The 19,431-nt window shown below is 35.6% G+C and overlaps 2 protein-coding genes, 1 long non-coding RNA gene and 2 other non-coding genes across 16 annotated transcripts; 2 read left to right on the top strand and 3 right to left on the bottom strand.

Annotated features, from left to right (window-relative positions):
• The first annotated feature begins 1,694 nt into the window (after positions 1 to 1,694).
• LOC145615883 (small nucleolar RNA snoR8a) lies at positions 1,695 to 1,786 on the top strand. Its single transcript, XR_014107458.1, has one exon. It is a non-coding gene; the product is annotated as a small nucleolar RNA snoR8a (small nucleolar RNA).
• Positions 1,787 to 1,920: 134 nt separating this feature from the next.
• LOC145615884 (small nucleolar RNA snoR8a) lies at positions 1,921 to 2,011 on the top strand. The gene has a single exon (XR_014107459.1). It is a non-coding gene; the product is annotated as a small nucleolar RNA snoR8a (small nucleolar RNA).
• A 4,183-nt stretch (positions 2,012 to 6,194) lies between these two features.
• Positions 6,195 to 6,662, bottom strand: LOC145613921 (uncharacterized). The gene has a single exon (XM_081668956.1). The coding sequence runs from the start codon at positions 6,660 to 6,662 to the stop codon at positions 6,195 to 6,197; it is 468 nt and encodes a 155-aa protein (XP_081525082.1).
• Positions 6,663 to 11,789: 5,127 nt separating this feature from the next.
• Positions 11,790 to 12,782, bottom strand: LOC145613920 (protein FAR1-RELATED SEQUENCE 5-like). The gene has a single exon (XM_081668954.1). The coding sequence runs from the start codon at positions 12,780 to 12,782 to the stop codon at positions 11,790 to 11,792; it is 993 nt and encodes a 330-aa protein (XP_081525080.1).
• A 1,087-nt stretch (positions 12,783 to 13,869) lies between these two features.
• On the bottom strand, positions 13,870 to 18,926 carry LOC145613342 (uncharacterized). Of its 12 annotated transcripts, XR_014106916.1 has the most exons (5): positions 18,802 to 18,926; positions 18,687 to 18,699; positions 18,501 to 18,582; positions 17,331 to 17,383; positions 13,870 to 16,887 (listed from the first exon to the last, which is right to left on the bottom strand). It is a non-coding gene; the product is annotated as an uncharacterized LOC145613342 (long non-coding RNA). The 12 variants fall into 12 exon arrangements; XR_014106919.1 differs by having other exon boundaries at positions 13,870 to 16,717; positions 16,819 to 16,887; positions 17,317 to 17,383; positions 18,501 to 18,925; XR_014106922.1 differs by having other exon boundaries at positions 13,870 to 14,631; positions 14,716 to 16,887; positions 18,501 to 18,925.
• Between the last annotated feature and the right edge of the window lie 505 nt (positions 18,927 to 19,431).

The following is a 19,431-nucleotide window of genomic DNA, read 5'->3' as shown; positions in this document are numbered from 1 at the left end:
TTTCAACCTACTTCTACTTAACCTTGGGATGGGATGATGTGCAACTTATGCCATTTCCAAATACAAAAGCTTGAGTGATTTTACTAAGATTTCACAAGTTTGAATAGCAATAAAAGTAAGAAAAGGGCAAGTGTTCCAATGTCTTTGACATGAACATGTCTTTGATATGAACACGTCTCAGATTGCGTCCATGAATGCCAAGTGAGTGATAGACCGCATGATCGTGATTGCCCACACCTATCAAAAAAGATTCTAATATATAAAAAATGCAAAAGCATAAATAAAAATAAAAAATAAAAAATAAAAAATAAAGAGAGAGAGAGAGAGAGGGAGAAAATAAACAAAAAATGAGCTCAAAAGTGAAAAACCTAAAGTATACAAATACCAAGATTCAAATGCAAGGTTGCACACCTTGGGGGCTTACTTTAGGAATTGAGTCTTTTATCCATTGTTTTTCAACCTTTAGCCTAACCCTGTTACAACCCTTAAAAGACCTCTTTGAGGTATACACACACTTGTGCGAAGTTTGGCTGGAGCTACGTTCGGCTTGATTCCTAACGGATACGTAAGCAACCTCATATTGGGGTGCGCCCATAATAAAAATGCATTCATATTTACATTCATACATGATCATATCAAGGGGTGGATCTCCAATGCTCATCCTTATCCATTTAGAACTAAACTTAGGTGATTGCTCCATACTTTATTAGCCTACCCAGCCTAAGAGTCACCATAATTTGACTCTTCGCAAAAATATTTTTTCACACCCTTAGCCTTTGCGGTCTAACTTTAGTGTCACTTTCACACACTGCACAAATACATAGTCAAATAATCCTTTATTTGTCATGAAATCTTGATACAACTTTGAAGCATGCCTTGTCATCTTAGAATCATTCATTATCATAATCATCATCGCATCCGAAAGTATGAAGTACTTTGCCTCTATGCCTAGGTTACTCAAATACTTTCATCATTAAGTCATCAATTGAGATAGCCAAGGATGCTACAATAAAAGAAGACCTACACTAAAGTTTAGATTATACAATAATAACTTATACTTCCTCCGTTTTCTTTTAGATGCAACACACACTTTTTCACGGTATTTAAGAAATGTGGGGTTCACATGATATAATACACTTTTAAATGGGATGAGTGGTTGTTAGGAGGGTAATTTAGTGGGTCATGTGCTTTAAATAAGGGAAATTGTATAGTTTTTTCCCTAAAATAACTTTCTTTTTATAGTGTGTTGCAAATATTGTGACATTTCCTTTTTAGGGAAGTGTTGCAAGTAAAAGAAAACGGAGGAAGTAATTGGGATTAATATGAGAAGACCTCTCATACTTTGGATTATTCATGTGAATTTTTTCTTTGAAATATTTTTGTCAAAATATTGAACAACTATGCATTGTACGGGGTTTTAACCTAGTGTAAATTAAACCGGAACATACAATACGAATCATGCGATGCACACAACTTGACGATTTTGTCCTGGGTACTGACTTTTGGGTCTTGGTCACCGCTTGTCGGCCCATAGGATTAGGGTTTTAAATTTATCGCCTTCAATTTCATTCCTTCTTCTATAATAATCCCCTTCGCCGCTGCTTCATACTCCAACTCCTCTTTTGTTAAAGTTTTTGATTTTATCCTCTTATCTCTATTTATTTATTTTTATTTTTTCATCCTTTAATCTTGGGTAAATAGCGATGATTATAAAAATTCCTCGTTCTGAATTGCTATAACAATGGCATGATAGACTCATCTATACACCCATAGAATATGAGCGATTTACCCCATTTTTATTTTCTGTTGAAGCTAATTTTTAAAATTAATGTGTTTTTTTTTATTTTATTTTTTTTTTTATTATTCTTTTATCAATTTTATTCAATTGGCAAAATTTATATAAGTTGATTGTAGATGGGTTTGGATGCTGTGATTAAATTTATAATCTATATCTCTGAATGCCAATTTTGGCATGGAAGACTCCTCAATAGCTGGATAGTATATGAGCACCTCCATTTTTTCTGTTTAATAATTTATTTTTATTGAATTTTTATTTTTATTGAATTTTTTTTAAAAAAAAAATTCTGTTTTTTTTTAAATTCGTATAAATTGTATTTTTGTTAAAGGAGATAGCTAAATTTGTTATGTTGCGTCTGAATCGATTGGATGTTACATGAAATTGGCACTCCTAAAATTGATTAAAAGTGGTGTTTTAAAGCCCTGATTTTCCTGTGCATTGAATGTATGGTATTGGGGTTACGCACACCTCTATATTTCTACTAAGGTATAATTAGTTAATTGGTTGAATTTGGAGCTTGATAGTTTGCTTTATATTATGTCAATTCGGTCTTACACGGGCGGTAGATATTATGTTCAATGTTCATCAAAGAGAATGAACCAGTTTTGGCCGATCTAAACTGATACCAACATGTGATAGAAATGACGTGGTCGATCTAATCTATATGTTGTTATACTTCTTCCTCTTACCAACCCTTAAAACCTTATGATACTATATCTCATTCAACTCTAAGATATGCCACCTAGGTGTAAGGACTAAAGGTTTGTTCTGATGATTGGGGCTGAACTGATATAATTAGGATTGAATGGGGCTAAAATGAAATGTTTATCAGTGAATGAAAATTAAATGAACTAATAGAATTTGAATTGAATTGATTAGAGCTGAGCTGAACAGAAATTTTTTTTTTTTTGATTCAAATGAAGAAGAAAGACTTCCAAAGGAAAAATAAAAAACAGAAAAAAAAAAGAAAACAAAAGCAAACAACAAACTACAACTACTCGATCTCTAAGAAGGGACTAAACGAGGCAAAGCAACTCCTCTAGCATCCTCCTGTAAGATCCTCCCAAGCTCTTCCGGTACCACATTGATGATTTCTAATTGAGAGTCTTGAGAGACGCCGCGGTTGACCAACCAATCCGCCGCTCGATTTCCTTCCCTATAGATATGAATAACCTTGACTTCCCATCTATCATCTCGAAGCAGCTATAGACAATAATTGATGTCATGAACATTCTCTCCTCGTCCCTCTCTTTGTTTTTGCATTAATCTGGCACATGCTTGGTTATCAAGATGCACTTTAAGCTTTGAAATTTGCAAATTCTGAGCTAATTCTAGCCCTCTTACCAGCGCCATTACCTCAGCTCTGAAAGCTGAGCAGTAGCCAAAAGCCGCCGAGAAAGCAGTGATGAACTGACCTTCATGGTCTCTAATGATCGCCCCCCCACCAGCAGGACCTGGGCAACCTTTAGCTGCCCTATCACAGTTGAGAACAAACCAGCCAGGAGCAGGGGAATGCCAGGGGACATTAATCTCAATCTTCTGTTTGCTTGTTGAGGCTGCATCACCATGAACTTTATCCAGGCTAACTTTCATTTCCTTGAAGCGGACTCGAAGAAACGCACCAACATCCATAGGGATCTCATCTCTTCTATTAAAAATTCGGCAGTTTCTCCACCTCCAAACCCACCAAGTCGCAATACAGAACATTGTATCCCAGCTAACAACATTGATTGAGCTTTTACCATCCAAATTATAAGTTAGCCAGTCTCTAAGAGGTAACCTGAAAAATTGCTCATGAAATCTGGGATGTAATATTTTGTTCCACACAATTCTAGCATTGGGGCAGTCTCTCAAAATGTGCAGCGCATTCTCATCACCATTTCCACAAATATGACATATAGGAGAATCTGTAAGCTTGCGTTTGTACAAATTCAGGTTCCCAAGTAGTCTGTCATGACAGACTAGCCATAGAAAGGCTCTCACGCGCTGCTGGACTGGAGCCTTCCATATCATATCCCGGATTTTATCATGTAGCACCTCAGTTTCATGTCGCATTATGCTCATCACAGACTTTATCGTGAATTTCCCTTGAGAGTTGCCATTCCAATAAACCAAATCTCCCAATGACGGATCAGCTCTAACTTCATGATTTTGTATGCATTTAAGCACTTCTTGAGGTAGGAAAGGTGCAAAAATATTCCACCTCTAGCCTTGCCCCTCTTCCCACATTTCCTCGACAGTGGCTCCAGCCAACTCCATGGGCAGTGGCTGCGACACTAAGTCACTCAAGGGCTTGTCAGTCGCCCATTTATGATCCCAGAAGAGAGTGCGATTACCATTGCCAATTGCAACCTTTGTACCTTCACCAAGCACCCTTGCATTCTCTGTAATTTCGCTCCAAACGTTCGACATCCCAGCCTTGGGTTCGAACATGTCAAGATCACATCTACCTTTACAATACTTTGCACGCAAGACTCTAGCCCACAATGAATTGTGTTCCGAGAGCATACACCAGCCAAGCTTTGTGAGAAAAGCCGAATTAGCGTGTTTAGCCGAATAGATTCCAAGACCACCAAATTCTTTGGGCCTTTGCAAACACTCCCACGACAGTAAATGAATTTTCCTTTTGTCTTCATTCCCACCCCACACAAAGCGCCTGGTCCTTTTATCAATATTATCACAAATTGTCTTCGGGATTTTAGTGGTTTGCATTGAGTAGTAGGACATCGTTGCTAAAGTGGATTTAGCCAAAGTAATTCTCCCTGCTAGTGAGAGGTATTTCGATTTCCAACCAGCTAGCCGACGATCGATTTTTTCGCACAAGTGACTAAAAGTGTCTTTTGTCACCCTACTAGATAGCGTGGGCATACCTAGGTACATCCCCAAGTCATCAGTAATTTCCATGCCTAATTCAGCCCCAATCTCCAGTTGCTTCTCATGATGAAATTTTTTTGAGGAAAATACCCTCGACTTTGGTAGACTAACCTTCTCACCCAAAGCATGACAGAATCTACCGAGGCAAGATCTGATTAGGTTAGCTTGTTCGACACTGGCTTCAGCAAAAAGTACTATATCATCTACGAAGAAAAGGTTTGAGAGCAATGGCCCATCTCTACTTGCACGAATAGGCTTCCATTTCCCTTGAATAATAGCCTCTTCAATCACTTGGTAAAACCTCTCCATGCACATCACAAATAAGTAAGGAGAAGGGATCGCCTTGACGGATACCCCTACTCGGTTTAAAGCTCTTTGAGGGCTCACCATTCCATAGCACTTGGAGTGAGGCCGTAGAGATGCAATCCATAATCAATTCTACCATAGTAATTGTCAAATTCATCTGAACGAGAGTGTCTCGAATGAATGTCCATCTAAGCCTATCGTAGGCTTTCTCAAAGTCAATCTTGATAGCCATATATCCAACTACACCTTGTTTCTTCTTCATGGTATGGAGCACCTCTTGCATAATAACAATGTTTTCTGTAATTTGGCGCCCAGGAACGAAACTAGATTGAGTATTGGATATAAGATGGGGAAGCACCGGTTTGATTTGGTTAATGATTACCTTTGTAATGATCTTGTAGGCCACATTACAAAGGCCAATCGGCCTAAATTGAGACGCAATCTCTTGTTTTTCAACCTTCGGAGTCAATGCAATACACGTGTTGTTCAAGCACTCCAAAGAACTTTTACCCTCAAGAATTGGAAGAATTGTTTCATAAACATTTTATGACACCAACTCCCAATTTTTCTGGTAGAAAAGCACCTGGAAACCATCGGGTCCTGGCGCTTTAAGGGCTCCCATGTCTTTAATAACCTCATCTATCTCCAGTTTAGAGTAATACTTTGTAAGCATACCCCAATCATCATTCGATAACTCTGGGAATATGTCTTGGGGAATATCCCACGATCCCTGGTCACCCTCCTCAGTAAAAAGCTTCGAATAAAAATCCACAATCAAATTTTGGATTTCAATCTTGTCTTGAGTCCACACTCCCTCATCATTCTTCAAAGCAGTAACTTTATTCTTCCATCTTCGTACAATCGTACTTAAATGGAAAAAGGTGGTATTTCTATCCCCATCTTGAAGCCAAGTGATGCGAGATTTTTGATACCAAAGTGTCTCTTCCCGATCAAGAACTTCCTCCAAATCTTTTCGAAGCTTCGCTTCCAATTTGAGCAACCCTCTATCAACCCTTTTGGACAAAGATTTCTGAATTCCACCAAGTCGAGCAAGCAAAGTCCTTTTTTGTTTAAAAATGTTCCAAAAAACATCTCTATTCCAATTTTGCAAATGCATTGATAGCTTCGACAGTGCTGGGACTAGGGGGTTATTTTTATTCCAATTTTGCTCCACAAATTCTGAAAAATTTTCATGCTGGAGCCAAGCAGCTTGAAATCAAAATGGCCTATGAATCGATTCAAGCGGAACAAAGCCATTAGGAGAAATAAAAATGGGGCAGTGATCTGAAAAGGCAGCAGCAAGATGGCGCATCGAAGCCTTCTCAAATCTTAATGCCCACTGATCATTACAAAGAGCTCTATCCAAATGACCACTCTGTCTTGTTTCAGAGGATTTTCCTCTAGCCCACGTATGTGCTGCACCCGAGAATTCCACCTCCAATAAATCCATTCCTTCAATCCAATCATTAAATCTAGCCGATCTTCTATCCGTTTCACTGCAAGAAGTGTTTCTTTCCGAGGGGAAACGAGTGTCATTAAAATCTCCAGCCATAAGCCATGGTTTATCATGAGTGTGAGCGAAGTTCTCAAGTTCAACCCATAATTCTTCTCTCTTATTAGGATCAGGGCTTGCATAAATTGCCGTAAAATACCACGGCATTGCTCCCACACGCGAGATTTCCATAGTTATGTATTGATTATGCTTATAAATCGGGCTAATGGTAACCAGGTCTTTTCTCCAATAAATCCATATACCACCACTAAACCCCACCGCATCCGTTCGAACATGACCATCATATCCAAGAATTGAGGCAATTTTGAGAGCATGATCTTCCCCATATGCGTTTCCACAAGAGCAAGGACATTAGGTTTATTGATTTTCACTAAGTCCTTTAGAGAAGAAATAAAGTTACGACTACCCGCACCTTGTACGTTCCACACCATACAAGTAATAGGTAGAGAGTCCGGAGCTAAATTCGGGATTGTATCTTCCATAGAAACCGGAATAGAAGGTAAAGTTGTCATATAAGCAGCACTAATGAGTCTAAGCAAGCGCTTAAACTCATTGGGAATTTTCAGAGTTGCCACCAACTCCAGGGGAGTTGTGCTTGGGGGTAGCATCGATTCGAACTCCACTTCCATCACATGGATCAGGGGGTTCAAGCTCACCATGTAAGGCTCCTCCATCGGGTGTCCTACACAAAGAATTTTGTCTGTAGGGACTATGAGTGTGATCGGGGAAAGAGTTGGAGACATGAGTAACGTCCTCTGCTAGCACCTCGATAGCTTGGTTGGTCTCCTTGATGGCTTTTGGGAAACTTGAGTGTGCTTGGGATTGGACTTCAGTGATGGCTGGTGTAGGGGCATTAAAGGAATTAGCACAATTTTCCTTTCCTTCGTGGGCTGTTGACTTATTTTTGTTAATGATAATATTCGTATTATCATTAATTTCTTTTAGTGGCTCAAAAATATTCTTCGAAGATAGATTTTTATTTTTTTCCTGATATACTTTGGTGGACTTTTTCTTTGATTTCGAATGAGATTGGCTTGGGATATTATTATTTACCCGAAAAATAGGAGTAAATCCATCCTTAGGTAAGTTATCTTGTGAATTTTCACCTAGCTCAACCGTTTCAATAAAGTTTCCATCTTTATCTTCAATCATATCTTCTGATTCCTTATTTTTCTCCACTTGATTCTCCAAATTTTCTTCTTCTTGATTGTCCAGCATAGCAAATCTTGAGCCCGACCCCTTAATTCCAGCACCACTTGAGTTGGCAAGATTTTTTTCCAAAAATTGGGCCGCACCCGAGTTAGGTTTGGCACCATTGATTGGGCTTTTATCCTGCTTTGTTTGCTTCCTTCGGCCTGGTTTCTTCACCATCATCCACGAACCAAAAGCTTCGGTTTCCTCAGGCTTGGGATTGTGATTGTGCAAAGGATTATTGTGTACAGTCATGGCAGTGACTTGATTCTCAGCATGATTGATAGGACAATCGTCTTTAGCATGTCCAAGCTTACCACACTTAAAGCAAATCATACGGATACCCTCATATTGGACTCTCCAGACTCTTCCTTTTAGCCAAAATTTGGACAATAATGGTTTAGAAAGATCGATCTCCACACTGATTCTAGTGAATTGCCCACGTTCAGCTTGAGCAGTAGTCTTGTCAATTCTAAGTACCCTGCCAATCTTCGAACCAATCTTGTTAAGAAAGGCTATATCAAAGTATTCAACTGGTATGTTAGGGATGCGAACCCAAGCAGTTAAAACCTTGATTGGGGCCTCATCAGGGATGAAATTTGGAACCCACTTCCTAATCGTGAGATAATTATCATCGAGAAGCCAAGGACCTTGAGTCAATACATAGTTATAATCAGCCTTATTGGTGAACCTTGCAATGTAGTAATTGCAGCCAATATCAGTCAGAGCTAGTTCACCTCTAATATTCCATTTCTTTTTTAACCTTCTCATCAGTCCCATATATCCAATTTTTCCACTAAAAATCTTGATTATCAAGGAGGTTTTCCACGGCTGTCAAAGCCTTGCTTTTTCCTCCTTCGATAACTTAATCACAGGACATCGTTCATCATTTAGGATTTCTTCAGGGATGTTTTCATCATCAGATTCCACTTCCTCTTCTTCTTCAGAGTCTAGAATCTCCATCTGTTGATTCTTATGAGCAGCAGCCTCACCCCTTAGTAAATCCCTGAATGAAATTGCACCTCCATTTCGCCCTTCGATGGGGTGTTTCTCCCCCAAAGAGCCTACAATGTTCGTATGGTTTTCAATACCAACATCGAACATCTCTTCATCATTTTCAGCATTGGAATTGAATCCCAAATGGTTAATTTTGCGTTTAGGTTTCTTATTTGATCGATCTAGTTGGTCTCTTTCCTCACTCGAAGAGGGTTTTTTCGTCGCGCTCAAAGGGTTTTTCGAGAGAGAAAAATCCATTCTTCTTAGAAAAGTCCTTTTACACAGCTGAACAGAAATTAAGTTGAACAGATTCGGCCTTAAAGAGAGTTAGTGTACTTGAGCTAGCGCTGTAGCAATGATTTTAGGGCATGTTGTAATTTAAAATAGGACCTTAATATTTTTTTTTTTTTAAATTAGGCAATACACAACTTCCCGTATACAGTAGACCTTCTCTAATGGTGGGATTTGATTGAGTTTTTTTTAGGGGAGAGTGGGTGTTTTTTGTAAAGGATACCTACAAGTTAGTATCTAAAATTAGCAACTCTAAAAGAAAGTTTTTATGTTTAGATACTTAACTTTGATTTTTATTTGACAAAAACTTAAAAAGTATGAACCCTTGTCAATATTATACGGAGTAATATGTTTTGTAATTTATTTAAGTTTTAATTTTTTTTTTCTAAAAAAACTTATAATATGATTTGGTGGGCTATAAATTGAAAGTGACATTAGTACACCTTAAAAATAGAAAATCTCACCTTTGGGAAATTAGACTTCACAAAAATAACTCATTTGTATTTCAATACTCAAAGTTGATTTTCACCATTGGAGATGGTCTTACAAATGAAATTGCTTATGTATAACAATTAGTCAATTACTTCCCCCGTATTTTATTACTTGACCCGCTTTGACTTTTACACTATTCACCACCCCTCCTTTGACCGTCTTTTGTGAATAATATGTAAGAAAAATATATGTATGATCTTTTTGGATTCGTCTCAGTAAGTACTATCATAATTTATAACTTTTATAATTTTTACATAAGGAGAATTTAAGTTATTGATCGTTAAAGTTTTGCATTGGCGAGCGTGATAAAAGAAATAGGTCAAGTAAAAAAAGAACATAGGAAGTATATATTAGTCGATTACGCAAAACCAAATTTCCTTATACTATAATTATTTTAATTCTCGTGATTTTGATTAGATTCAAAGGAGTTCAACCTTCACAAATAAAAAGTAAAAAAAAAATCCTTTGGTTACACCGTTAATTTTTTATTTATTTATTTATTTATTTTTTTGACAAACACTATTAATTTAAAACTAATACATTTGGACAACATAAATAAATAAAGTAACTGACGTTATCAAAACTAGAAAAGTTAAAGAAATAAAATTAAAATTAAGAACATTCAAATATTACCTTAAATCAAACGCAACACCATAATATGATGTGATATTAGAACACCAACATGTGTTTCTTTATACAAGGGTGCTGATATTGCCAAGGCATAAAAAACCATTTCCAAGTAAAATTATCTACCCGCTGCCCGTAATATTTGAGAATCTAAATATGTCAAACTTATTAATTCAATAATATACTTTGTAATATTGTATTGCCTATATTGTCGCCAATAACAATTAAATCACTTTATTTCTTGCACATACCAAATCGGCATATGATCTTCACCTCCACATAAACTAAATCACTACATATACACACACATGCATTATATTATTCTAATAATCAATACTCCAAGAAGAATCAAAACAATCAAAAGTACGAATTGATTATTGCAATAGGTATAAACCAAAACTTCCAACAGCTACAAAAATGGTCCAAATTTTATTAAATTAAAAAAAAAATATTGCATTGGATCATTGATAAAAAAAAATGCAAATATTAAATTACAAATGTTTAAAAATAGCAGACGATAAACATAACTAATCCGGAGAGAAGTTTAGCGTATGTCCAACAGTCCAAGGAGTTCTACATCGTATGAATTTCATATGCATAACCCCTGCCACCAAAAGATATACGAAGTAGTAGTTAGTCATATGTTATTGTTAAAGAAGATTAGTACATCATTAAGACTAATAATAACTAAAAGAGTATAAAAACCACCTACATGATAGGAAATGAAGAACAATCAATCTAGCCAAACAACAGGTGCATTAAGATCAATTAAATTCAGTGCACTTTCACCATGGGTTGGATAAGAATTATATGACTCGTGTTCGTGTATATGCACTTGAGACTTAGAACGTTTCAATGATGCTTCTACTATTTCAAATTGTGATGGATCTCTTCTTGTTGAACTTAAAGGTTCCTTTCGTCTGATAGAACCCTTCTGTGGGCGTCCTTTATGAGGCCGGGTATTTGGTTCCATCAATGTAGGTTCCACTGTATTCAACATAAGAGATATCTTGTTCCTTATTTCTTCCTTCTGAAAAATAGGCATATGCTGATATTTATCCCGTAGCTTGTCAGTAAGCTCTTCAATTTCATTGCTACTATCACTTATATTTGTATCATAAGCATCAAGTGACTTTAAGTCAATCCTCCATTGTGTATGTACAGACTCCAAAGACAATGCTTTCTCTTTCGATTCATACATCATATGAGCACAAGGTAGTCTCATAGTACACTGAAAATGGCCTGTACAAATGGCTTTTGCTTTACCAAATTTAGCCATTTCATATTGCTCATAGAGCTTGTTCATTGTAAAAGTCGAAACATGAGAAACAAGATTTTTAAAGAATGGGATGCGATATTTGTGAGGTACACGAATTTTCTCGATTTCAAGTAGAGTCTTTATCTCTTGAAATTCATCATCAATAGCAAGAATGATTTTGTCTCTTACTTGTCGAAAGTCTCCGGTTGAAACTTGTAGGTAACCTTTCAATTTTGCATGTGCACCTTCTACTCTTAAAGAAACACGGTTGCCATAATGACCATATTTTTTGGTCCAAGCACTCACAAATCGTTCCTTATATGGTATCCATGTACTTCCAATGTAATCAACAATATCCTTCTTGTCCATGTATAACTCTTTGAATGAAGCCCAAGCATTGTCAAATGATTCATTTGTCTTGGCATATATAATAGTATTCCAATTCAACATAAAATCTTCCCAATCTTCATGTAGCTTTTGCACTTGGAGACCACATTTTTTTGAATATGCCACACACATAAAATATGAGTAGCCCTAGGAAAAACAATACGTATTGCATTCATTAAAGCTAGCTCCCCATCTGTGACAATAACAAGATGCTCACATGATATACCCTTAATGTTAGCAAACATTTGTAGAGCCCAGGTATAATCTTCTTCCTTCTCTTTCTCTAGAAATGCAAAGCATGAATAAAAAGATTTATTAAAACTTGATACACCAATTATATCAAGCAAGTGCATCTTGTATCTATTAGTCTTATAAGTGCAATCCACAACAAACACATTTGGAAATGCTCTAGTCAGAGTGATGGACTTTGGGTGAGAAAAAAATACATGTGTCAGGTTTTCGTTATCATCATGTTTATAGTTGTAAGTAAACCCCTCTTGACCAAGTTCATCAAACAAGGCTTGTAACATTGAACGTCCATCTAAATTATCTTTCCAAATCTTAGCTTTCATATTATACACATTTCTAGCTATGGCTTGAAGGCCAGGATTTTTTTGTCTAAGAGAAGACAAAATTTGACGAGGTTGAATATCCGACATACACATTTTATCAATATCTAAAATTTCTTCATTTGTAAAACGACGAGAAGAAGGATGACCAGACATATCAACATTAGCTTCATGGTTATGTGAATTATTTTGCAATTGAAGAGACCAAAATCCATCATTTTGTTTCTTACCTCGTATTCGAAAAGGACAATCTATAAGACGAGTGCTTGTTTCCCTATCTTGAGATGTATCTATCATTTTATTACGCCTGTCCCGATATATGCCGCCCCTATCACAAACAATAGTCACATAACAATCCTTTCGAGAGTCCCTAATTGAGATGGCATATCCCTTTGACTTATACAACCTTCTAAAAACATCAAGGAGTTCTTCACGAGTTTGATATTGTGTACTAAACACATCGTGCACATCCTCGTCCATCATTATATGATTAGCAATAATCTGTCAAAGAAATAGATAAATAATTAAGATGCACTGTTTAGAAAATCTTTGTCTACTAATCCTTAAGATCGAATGCCCAACAATTAGATTTTAATTATAGTTTGAAGAATGAAGTATCCCAGGTTTATATACAAACATAATGCTATTTTTTTTTTGTTTCAATGGAAAATTTTATAATAAAGGTAGAACATTCATACGTATATTGTTGACGTGAAACACTTATACTAATAGTCATTTACAAATTAATTAAGCACTTGATAAATAAATAAAATTAATCAATAAACAAGTTTAGAGGTAGCTAATACCTGTAAAGCTTTGATAATGGTGTCTCTCCCAATAAAATGTTAAATTTAGTGAGTATATGTTGATGAATAATTTAATTAATTGCAGATTTTGACGAGAATAATTAGTAGTTGGAGTCGGAAAGATTTTAATTGGAATATTTAGCTACTAAAATTATAGGCAATAAAATGTTACAAAGTATATTATTGAATTAATAAGTTTGACATATTTAGATTCTCAAGTATTACGGGCAGCGGGTAAATAATTTGCCTTAGAAATGGTTTTTTTTGCCTTGGCAATATCACCACCCTTATACAATTGACAAGACAATCAACTAATATTTTTTTCCAATAATTACTCACTCTGTTGGAGTTTTGATTATAAACTTGAATATGTTAATATTGTTGGACATTTCTTAATTCTTCTTGAGTCTTTTATATAGTTAAAAGTGATTTTTCTAAGAAATTTAATGGGATTTATCACTTCCTCGAATTTGTCATTGCCAATTGTTGCTCCTTTCCTTTTTCGAAAGTTCTTATATTTTAAATATACTAGTCGTTGGAGCACGCGCGATGCGCGTGCTCCCCCAACGGCAAGATAAGTGAACTTCGTGGTTGGGTTCTGTTATTGTGATATTCGTGATTGTTTTCGGTTATTGTGATATTCGTGCTTGTGTTCGAGTTTTTTAATAGCAATGATACACATAAATTTGTAAGTATTAACAAGCTAGGAGTAGTGATAAAGTTTCTATGGGGATAAATCTATGGAAAAACAAATAAGTGAATTTTTTTTGAAAGAAAGATAGAGCTTCATTCATTAAGAGGAAATGTCCATCTCGGCCAATGTTACAACATCTAGTGGAAAATTTTTAGAACGAACTAACTCAGAATTCCCACTCGTGTCACCCCTAGCAATAAGGTGAGCAACGGTGTTACAACTCCTCTTAGCATGCGAAAATAAACAAACATTAAAGCTCGCTCTATCTAGATCAATATCATCATAGACCACGTGTATAGGAGAAAGACCAGCGTCATGAGAAGAAATTGCATTAATCACATTAATCGCATCCGACTCCACCCAAAGATTAGAGTAGCCAAACCTTAGAGCTAAGCAGAGAGCATATCTTACAGCTTGTGCTTCACAACACTCAGGAGATGAGGCCTCAATTCTTTTTGTTGCTGTGAGAATAATGCGCCCAGTAGCATCTCCGAAAACTACCCCAAGCCTGCTAACCCCGAATCAGTTACACGAGCATCAACATTGGCTTTGATTCAACATGATGGTGGGCACTTCCAAACAGCGCTGCTGCCCAACGCCTGATGTGCAGCAGGTTGAAAAACCTTTTTTGCATATTCATCATAGTCTTGCACCAGTTTACAATACCCTGCTGCAAGCATTACAACATCAGGAGACTCGTTCTCAAAAATGATCAGATTACGGCACCTCCATGATGCCCACATCAGAGCAGTCATGCATAATATGACACCCCTTTCTACTTTGCTATGTAACCACTGCCATCTAGCTTCGAAAGACTCCGTAGGTGCCCCTACAAGATGGTCCTCCAATCCACTATGACTCCAAATCTCAGTAGCAGCCTTGCATTCAAATAAAGAATGGATAATGGACTCACATTGTGCGCCACAAATCTGGCAAGAAGCTTCATTGGTAATGTGATGCTGCATCAAACGCTCCTTAACTGCAAGATTACCCTTTACAGCTCCCTCACAAGAAATGCTTAAGTTTTGGGGGACCTTTGACGCTCCACATTGATCTCCATAAGTCTATATTATGACCAGTTTAGGGTCTGATTGAACTAGTGGTTTTGCATAATCGACCATACTTTTATTTTACCTTTGTAGCTGCCAAAAATTGTCCTCGAAAGTTGTCGCTCCTCAGGTGACGTTAGTGGCATCATCATCTTCCTCTATGCATGACCATTGATAAGCAAAAAAATTGTGGAGGATTCGAAGATGATAAAAACAACTGCAGTTCATTGCATAACACTTTGATTATCAGATCATCATTTCTACTGCATTCAAACAATAATAAAAGCATAAATAAGCAAATTTCAAAAGTCAAATGGAGTAAAATTAGACACTAATAACAACTGCAGTTCATTGCATACAGGTTGTTAACACTAATATCATCATATGTAACAACAGGTAACACACTATAACCCTATTATGATGAAATTTCAATGCAAATAGGCCTTCAAACTCAACAAGAACACGCCGTAAGTTGTTGATGAAAATGCACTAAGTGACTGCACAACACAAGGTGCTTTCCTCATACTTCACACAAACAACACAATTCCAAAAACGAGTAGCAAACTCCCAACCCCTACAATCTAAAATAAGTATTTCTTCAATAAATTATAGGAATGATCACAAAAGTAACAAAACCAAAAAAAAAAAAAAATAATCAATCAATACATATAATGATAAAATAAGTGCAACTATATCTGAAACCGCTCTGATAAATAGAGAAACGCATACGAATTTGTAAAATGGTGAGAGTCGAGGAATTCTGCAAAATACGAGACGGAACAAAAGTAATTAATTCAGTAATACTCAGAAGCAATTATGATCTATTATTTCTGCACTTGAGGGATTGTCTTCCTTTGCTTTCTGTCCTGAAGCAATAACAATCTCGACAGGTAGAGGGGCAAAGGATGACCAATATTCGTACACATATATCAGCTTTAATGCATGTATAGAGCCATATATCAGCTTTCATTATTTGCATTATAAGAAAACAAAAACAAAAATAGGTAAAAACAATAATTAGATATCAATGCATGTATAGAGCCATATATATTGTTTGTAGACTACAGTTGAAAAAACAAGGAAGGTACATGTGGGCGAGCAATGACGTTACAATAGAAGTTGCAAAAGCCACAATGACCTGACAATTTCAGTGGAAGAGAAGTATCACTCTTTCAGGCTATCCTACAGCCATGTCTCCATCTTCATTACCACAACCCAATTTTAGGTAATCTATTTCCTTCTTTTGTCTTACTCTTCTAATAATGATCAATTCTTTCTGCTCAAATTATCAATTTTTCCTTTCATATTTGTGGTTTTGTGGGGCCCACCACACTATCTATTGAATTATATGTCATTTTCTGTTAATGGGGTTCCTTTGAATTATGAGTAAATTCTACATTCATAGTGTTATTCTATAAGATTTTAAGAGTTCCAAGTTTGAAGGGTAGTCCCTTTTCAATTGGGGTGGTTCAGAGAACTTTGGTGCTATTACTGGCTTTTGATAAGAATTTTATGCAGTAATTCTATATTGTTTTAGTAGTTGGGTAATTGAATGAACCATGGCAAATACTTGAGAAAACAAAAACAAAACTAGCTAAATTATTCAATTACCATATCGTACACATAAACTCCAGTATGGAGCAAGCCAACACCTCTTAAGAACCACCTCTTCCTAGTCCAACGTTATGAACCATGTAAATACAATTGGAAATAATTATAATAAGAAATGAAAGAAGAGTAGAGCTCAAACCATCTCTTCGTGCGTCAACATTATATTAATCTATGAACCGTATACCGAAGGGATCTTAATTTAGACTCGGACTCCCGGAGCTGATCAAGTGCAGAAATTGCCTCATCCCTAGCCGTCTATCCAAAATAAAGTGTCATTTCATCTATTAACAAGCATGAAAAGAAAATCTAGCATCTGAAAGATAGGTAGCCGGAGAAGTAAAATTGGACACCTCTACCTCTATCCTAAGTGCCACAACATCTCTAGCATTGCCACCATATTTTTGTGAAGCAACTCTGAGTGCAGCCTGCACATGAAGAAAGAGGTGGATGATGGCTTTATTAAGAAAAAGTAACCCAAGGCAATTGTTTCAAAAACTATGGTGCATATGCTATGTGATGTAAGTCATGTAACCCAAGGTAGTTGTTTCAAAACCCTAATGTAAATAAATAAAAATTGAACAACGAAATACTTCATCAATGTGTAAAATAACAACTCAAAACTCTCACCGATTCACTTAAAACACTTAAATTTCACCAAAAAAAAAACTTCGAACTTCAGCCGTTCTTGTTTCTCAATCAATTGAATTTAAATTCCATCAATTTCCAAAAATATTAACAACACACAAATCACAAAACAGATCAAAAATTAATCATACAAATATGCTAACATCAGATATTGCACAGAATTTCTAGAAATTAAATAATAAAAAAATAGGTCGAACATCCAATGATACCTGAGTTTTTTTACCTTAAACTCGAATCAACCAAATCTTGATCCGTCTTCCTCCTTCCAGCTTCCGCCTATTTTAGAGAAAAAACAGAGAAACTGGAGGATAAGAAAAAAATAAAGGCTAAAAACAGTGAATATGGAACACGAAGGCTTGATGCTATCTGGTATTCTGGGTATGAGTATGCAAACAACATTTATTTGCTCTCGGTTATATGACAACTAAATCAGTATCAATATGGCCTGTATAGCATATGCATGGACATAGTCATAAGTCACTAATACATTAGACATATAAGTAAGCTACGAAATTTAACAATTCCTATTAGAGATTCTGTGAATTAATGTTAACAAACAGAAGAATATAGAAACAGATTTCATAAACAATTAAGGTATGCCGCACCAAAAACAATTGTAACAATAGTAGTTACGATCAATCAGATACTTATTCCCTCCGTCTCTTTATTAGAGTCCCCTTTCTAACATTTATTACTCTAATAAAGAAAAAGGGGACTCTAATAAAGAGACGGAGGGAGTATATCATAATCACAGAGAATTCGCAAAATCGTAAGCTATACGACAACAGTGAACAAATAGACTCGAAACTTAACAGTAAACCATGATATTTGAGCTATAAAAAAAAATCAAATACAGTGAAGTGATAACCTGAAACATCTGAAACCGCCAAACTTCTACCGTCACACACCAAATTACTAGCCAAAACTAAAAGAACTACGAGCTAGAATCAAACATCCATGATTACTGAATTAAAACATATGAAGCTTGGTTCAAAAAAGTCTCTATATTTCTATAAGACTATAACAATAACAATTGGCAATTGATGAAACAATAAGGAGATTATATGTCATAAATCAGAATTCCAAAGCCTGAGAATCAAAAAATTTTATTACAAAAACAACAAGAAGTACAACGCAGGTGAACAGATGAACAATCAAATTATACAATCAAGATTACAACTTTATTTTTTTTTAAAAAAAGTCATACAATCAACAAAAACCACTACACAACAATCAAAATTTAAAAATTAAACAAAATCAAAGTAGAAAATAATAGAAAAGAATTAGGTACCTGATTTTTTGTGAGGATTGAAGATGAGTAGGAAAAAGATTAAAAAGGTTGGAAAGAAGAAGACTACAAAAATTGAAGAAGATTCCTTAGAGTAATACATACCATTTATTTCCAATTACAGTTTATCTCCTCCATCATTGAAGCTGAGGAAGCAATTTTTCATGCGCATTACCAACACCAGAACCTGCATCATGAAGAGAAAAAAACAAAAATATTTTAAAATCCTATACCAAAAAAAAAAAAAAATCAAAAGTCTAGATCATAAAAAAAGGGAGCAATTTGTGTAACCTCCCAAAAAATCCTGCGAAAAAACCAGAAATAATCAAAAATTAAATCAGTCAAATAAAAGGAAAAATCTAATCGAAGAGATGAACACCAAATCATAATTTTTTTTGTTTTGAACCTCAGAAACTGATCCAATGGAGAGATAGAGAGTGAGAGCGGGGAGAGGAGAGAGGAGAGAGGAGAGAGAAAGATAGTGAGAGGAGAAGAAGGAAGAAGACTTAAGAGTTAAGAGAGAGAAAGAAGATAGTCTGAGACAGCTGCCAAAAGTCAGGCCACCAAAGAAACATAAACAATAAAGGGTAAAATCGGCAATTCAATGAATTCAGGGGCGCATATGTAATAGCATCACAAAGTACTATTCATAAGCTACAGTAATTTTTATAATGGTTATGGATTGGAATACCACGCTTCAAGTTCATTAGTAACCGATGTTGTCCTTCTGGGACATTAATTTTAATTTGAGCATTTACAACTGATATATAGTCAATGACATTAATTCATATCCATCTTAGGGATGGTGTCATTGTAAATATGTAATATTACGTGGGCGCTGCTATTAAATAGAAGAAAATAAAGAATTAAAGATGAAGATGTAGTGCAAATATTCATTGTCTATTTTATTTTATTTTATATATATATATATATGTATATATATATATATATATATATATATATATATATATATATATATATATATGTATGTATGTATATATGTATGTATATGTATATGTATCTGTATATGTATATA

This window comes from Chenopodium album, chromosome 25 (assembly GCF_948465745.1).
Source record: "Chenopodium album chromosome 25, dcCheAlbu1.1, whole genome shotgun sequence".
NCBI lineage: Eukaryota > Viridiplantae > Streptophyta > Magnoliopsida > Caryophyllales > Amaranthaceae > Chenopodium > Chenopodium album.
The sequence above is the reverse complement of the archived record's forward strand: the minus strand, read 5'-3'. Positions and strand labels throughout refer to the sequence as shown.